Source organism: Rhamphochromis longiceps, linkage group LG2, assembly GCF_057381845.1.
Source record: "Rhamphochromis longiceps isolate RC_006_pf linkage group LG2, R_longiceps_female_GT1.1, whole genome shotgun sequence".
Taxonomy (NCBI): Eukaryota; Metazoa; Chordata; class Actinopteri; order Cichliformes; family Cichlidae; genus Rhamphochromis; species Rhamphochromis longiceps.
Genome location: NC_140558.1, coordinates 33,256,813 through 33,262,659, shown reverse-complemented (window position 1 = coordinate 33,262,659; position 5,847 = coordinate 33,256,813). Strand labels below are relative to the sequence as shown.

The following is a 5,847-nucleotide window of genomic DNA, read 5'->3' as shown; positions in this document are numbered from 1 at the left end:
AACAAAATGTTTCGCTCACTGAAAATGCTTTGTGCAGATTAAGACAATTTTCTTAAATGTTTATATCTGGATTATTGAGAATGCAGTATTTAAAACATACTTTTGAATAATAGTGTCACTTTTCAGAACTTGTACTGGTTTGAATGAGCATTGGTTAAAACAACCACTCAAACCACCAATTAGCCTAAATACCACAATCCCTAAAGTCACCCATATAGAAAAGAAATAGAAAAAACTTATAAAAGACTTGCATCAGATGTGGCCTACTTCATATAGTGAATCATATAAGGCTTATATGATTTACTCATGAAAGTGGCCACTTTCATATATTGTTTTAGTAAGTATCCAAAACATACAAGTTTCATTTATATATTTTTTCTAGGGATCTTATTTTTTTTCACTCTTGTATGCTTTTCATACAAGTTTCACACAAGACAGATACAAACTTTATAAGATTTATATATATGTTTTCCATATGGGCAGAGTGTACATTTTATAATGTTTTAAAAGTGTTTCTTTTTTCTTCATGGATGTGTATACAAGGTACTTTGTATCAGCAACAAAATATGGACTTAAGGTGGAATATAAATGGGGCTGCTGTTGAATTGCATTAAACTGCATGAATGTTGTAGACACTGAGTGATGGGCAGGATATGGTTAGTTTGTTACCGATCTAAAAATAGTCCAGTGACAGTGTGAGTAATAATTAAACAAAGTCTGTGGAAGATCTGTGAGGTTCCTTTTATTTCTGCAAAGTAATGAATATGCTAGTTGTACTTCCTTTTTCAAATTTCCACACACAGAATGAGAACAGCATTTCAAACGAGGCTGATCAGTAGCAGGAGCCATTTCTGACTGTTACCTGTTGGACAAATGTGCATATTATTTAATAAAGTACTCTGACGGCTGCCGACTGTGTCAACACACACTGAACATTGAGGAGACATGGAAGCTGTGCTGGGATTGATGGTGATCCTACTGGGAGTGTCTCATGGTGAGATATTCTTTTTACATGTGACACTTATCATTTAATACCTTTTTAACCTGTACAAAATATCTGACATCGTCATCAGAGATGTTAAAGCTGCACAAATACTTACCCAAAGTTACAATATGTGCACTTTGATTTATTTTATTTAATTAAATGTTAGAATCTATTGGCTACATCTGCAGTACATGACATTTGAGCAGAGCTTTAGTTCCTTTTTTTTGTCTTTTTACCAGTTTTAGTAGCAGTGGTAAATTCTTAGCCCACTATGCACCTTGGGAGCCTTGTTGCAGTGTGTTTAAGTGAGTTTTAAACTGACTTTTTAAAGGACTTTATTCTTTCCATCCTTATCAGAGACGTCAAGCTTATTTGTTACTGTGATAAACTGCCTGATTTTGAAGAATCTGTCTCAACTTATCGGTTGGCTGTAACTAGGAATCCAGTTAAGTTATTTAAGTCATGCAGTCACTACAGATATGCTGAAGAATGTATAGGTTGCATTACTTTATCATTTTTAATGCCACCTTCAGAAATGAACATCTCTGTCCTGTTTGTGTGCAGATTCTTTTTTCTGAAATATTGCTTCCTGTTTTCTGTTTGACATTTATTTTATTTTGGTTACATGAAAATACTTTAGTTTTTGTACTCGGCTAAAATGTGGAGAATGTGTCTACCTGTATTTCTTAATTATTAATATATTAGTAAATGTTGGACAGATTCGTGTGATAACTTTGGGATTATGGATGCAGTATGTTTGTTCTTGAGGCTCTATTACCTACAATTGTCAAAACTACTACCTACTCTGAGTTAGATATTAAGAGCTGACAGATTTATGGCAGTAGTGCTACTTCAAATACTTTGATACCATTCAATCAAAACACTGGGTTATCCAAAACATAATTAGGCATTAGGTATAAACATGGTAATACAAAAACTACTTTTTAACAAGTAAAAGTCCTCGCATCAGTAAATTTTAGATTGCTGACCATGTTAATCAAATTGTTGTTGTAATTTATTAGGTAGAAACTAACAAATCACAAATGCTTTTCTTTTTAATGTTTCAAAATTTGCAGGTGTGGAAACTCACTGTGATGGCAGACAGGATGGAGCTCAGTGTTATGGAGCTTTGGGAGGAACTGTGGACATCCAGCTGATGGACAGCACCTCAGAAATACCTCGATACCAACTGTTAAAGAATTCATTAAAAATACTAAATGGGTTAAATAATAAGGTTACTTCTAATACCATGGCACATAGATCTAGCTTTTTCCCCAGTAATGGAACATTTAGGATCAATAACCTGAGTAGGAATGACAGTGGTAAATATACCCTTAAAATCTTTGATTCAGATGGAACAACATCAGGCGAGCGGACTTTACAGTTGTTCATTCAAGGTAAATGTTGGGAAATGCAGACTTTAATTTATGTAAATGCAGTATTGTTTTGGTAATCTTTATAACATACAGCACAGAATTTCAAATAAGTACACTTTGTGCATCCCCTGTTTTGAATTAGCAAACCATAAATAATGATAATCTACATGATGCACACTACATTCACTAAAGTATTGGGCCACATCTCTTAATCTTTGAATTCTGATGTTTATAGTTCCACTGGCACAGATGTATGAAAACCAAGCAGCTAGCCATGCAGTCTTCCTCTACAAACATTTGTGAATTAATGAATAATTGTAAAGAGCTCACTGAAATTCTGTATGTTACTGTAACAGGATGCTACCTTTGCAGCAAATAATTTTGAGACATTTCTTCCCTCCTAGATATTCCATAACCAACTGATAGTGTTGCAAAGTAGTAGATTTTAGGAACTATGGAAAATCAGCTACCAAGTTTCAGACCATGACCAAGTTACACAGAAGGAAGCACAGTGCATGAAAGTGCATCTTGTTATAGTACCAAAAGTCATCTGTGTGTGTTTCTCTCAGCTCCTGTGTCCTCTGTCCTGCTGGTCTCTGAGTGTCTGTCCCAGGGAGAGATGAGGGTGTCCTGCTCCTCTGAAGGAGGGGACAGTCCTCAGTATAGCTGGGCTCTGGATGGACGCACACTGACAGATGCTGAGCTCCTTTCTGGAAATAATAAGAGTAACAACATTATTCTGAAACAGCAAGTCTCAGGACATCTGGTCTGCTCAGTGAGAAATCATGTCAATAGTGTCTCCAAAGAACAGAAGACCTGTAGTGAGTGACAACATTTTGAATAAAAGTCGATAATAACGACTAATTCACTTTTGAAGGTCTTTCATGAATGATCTGTTTTTTGCTCACAGGCTTCATTAACTGTACCTCAATCAATGGGACACAGATATTAGGGTGGGTGCATGCAGACAGTAACAGCCTGTGTATTGAACCAACAACTGAACCTACACCAGTCACACCAACTGCAGTGGGTAAGGAGACTAACATGTCAAATAAGCCTCTTTAATCAAACTGCCATCAGTGATGACACATGGTATATAAATGAATAAAAATGAACTCTGATGAAGGGGATGCATTCACGTATTTTTTCCCCTTTCTATAAACTATGGTACATGAGTGAAAACTCTACTGTGACTCTTCTCTCACAGCTCTAACTTGTCATAAACATTTTTGTGTCTAACACAGGTACTTCCTGGTTCATATTTGGTTTGAAAGCCGCTGTGGTAATTCTGTCATTAAGTGGGATTTGGATCTGGTTCACTTGGAAGAAAAAAACAATATTGGAAGGCCCTGCTGTCCCAGAAAAGGTGGAATCTCCAGATAACTCTGTTTTAATGATTGAAACGAGTCCTTGCTCCAACACCTAGTGTCACCTTTCACCTGCTGTACATTTGTCACATATCCGTGTAGGTGTGGAAATAAGGATTAGAGTTTATCCTTTCCTTTTCATTCATTCCACATTTTTTTTCACAAGATAACAAGTGTGTATAAATTTTCCATAAATAGTGGTTCTTTCTGTAATTTTATATTTAGGTCCTGTTAAATATAATCAAAGTGGGAAAAACTCTCTGTCCTTCATAGTTTTTATTTTGTGTTTACATTTCATCTGTAGTGCTGAAGGACACATTTGTGTACAGATGTTTTCACCATTTGTTGTTTGTTGCTGCATTTTAAAATAATCAACCATATAGCTGACAATGTGATGTCAGTGTGTGAATAAAGTGCCAATAAAAGAGTTTATTTCTGGTAACTATGCAGGAAGAGTCAAAGAAAAGAGACCATGGAGAACACAGAAGTAAGAACTTGGTGCTTTAGATGAAAAGAGAAAAAAAGAACAAAAGTTAAACTTAAACATTGAAGTTAAAAGTGAATATCTTTTTCTCTTTGTGGTAATTAAGTAAAATTAACTTATTTAGCGCTTTTCACAGATATAAATCACAAAGTGCTTCACAAATGGTGTAGTGTCGGACAATAGAAGTTAATTTTTGGGAAATTGATGCCAACAAAACTTTAACCTTGTTAAAGTGTGAGAAGAGATCAGATACAGATTTGATAACTGACAATTGGCAGAAAATCTTTTTTTTTTTTTATATCTTATGGTGGAATTAAGTAAAAGATATTTTTCTGTTATCCATTGCATATTCAGCTTCATAAGAACATGCGCTAAAAATCCTGCCTGTGGACTCTGCTGGAGCCACTCTGCTACACCTGTTGTCGCTGCGATGCTCCTCCTGTAAGCTAAGAACAGGAAACTGAAGACAAGAACTGGAAGGGCTCATGAAAATACTGAAGATCTGGTGACTGTTAAGGCCGTCACCAGATCTCAGTTTCTCCACCACTATTTTTGGGATGTGGTGGATTGAGAAATTCATATCTTTGCACATTTTTTTTAAAAGCAATATTGTCAATTTGCAGGCCCAGTTCGCCTATACAGAAAGTCTGGTTCGGCTCTTTGTTGAAAATGTTTTAATCTCTGATCCTGTGAGGCTTATGATTCTTATCTTACGGAGTAGCTATTCTGCCGTCACTAGATGTAAAGGTGTGTTGTAGCTTGGAAGCTAGCATCACATTTGAAGAAAATGATAAAGTAGAATTCATGATTCAGTAGACAACAACAAGTGGTCTGCTTGACCCCTTCTGATGCAACAGTAAACAAGATTTTTAGGAAGATTTCCATGTTAATAGATTAGAAAGAATTATACACCAAGCATCACTGCAAGTCTTTCTATAGAGATACACACCAATTCTAATGGCCTTTGAAAGTCTGACTTTTTATTTTCATAACTTGTCATTTAAAGATATTAGTTAGTCCTATTACAGAACAAAAAATCTGTAATAAAAAATAAATATTAAGAAAATCCTCCTAATCTGCACATATGTTGATATCACGTACTTTTACAGCAGATTAGGAGTGGGACTCGATTAAAAAAAATTAAAGTAATAATAGGCTTTTTAATTAATCTCAATTATTCGCATTTAATCGCACAAGAAAATTTGCCCCAAAATACAAATGTTTTTTTTTTTTTAATTTAAAAGGGTTTTAGTGGGCGACAAAATCAAATAATAGACATGGACATGAATACTGTAAACTCAAGCTCTTTTAATTTCTGCAAAAACAAACAAACATTTAAACTGCATTTCAATTCAAAACAGAGAAACAAAAAAAATTATTCCTTGCCAAAATTGGACAGTCTTAAAAATAAAGTGCTATTTTAAGTACATTTTCAAAATGGTATTGTCTTTAAATAATAATAATACAATTTTCAACATAAAGTGCCATTTTTCTTCCTAAAAAAATAAGACAGAATCATAACAGGTTATTTGACCAGCTTCACCTTTAAACTCTGAGTGACCTTAACCAAAATTATTTTGTACATTAGGCTAAAACAGTTTGATTATCGAACATTTTAGTGCAAAAAACAAAACA

General features: G+C 34.6%; 1 protein-coding gene across 1 annotated transcript; it reads left to right on the top strand.

Moving 5' to 3' along the window:
- The first annotated feature begins 847 nt into the window (after positions 1–847).
- Positions 848–3,909, top strand: LOC146677590 (HEPACAM family member 2-like). The gene is made up of 5 exons (XM_085424175.1): positions 848–994; positions 2,062–2,382; positions 2,931–3,182; positions 3,272–3,391; positions 3,606–3,909. Exons 1-5 carry the CDS (start codon positions 946–948, stop codon positions 3,785–3,787), a joined length of 924 nt encoding a protein of 307 aa, XP_085280301.1. The 5' UTR covers positions 848–945; the 3' UTR covers positions 3,788–3,909.
- Positions 3,910–5,847: the final 1,938 nt, after the last annotated feature.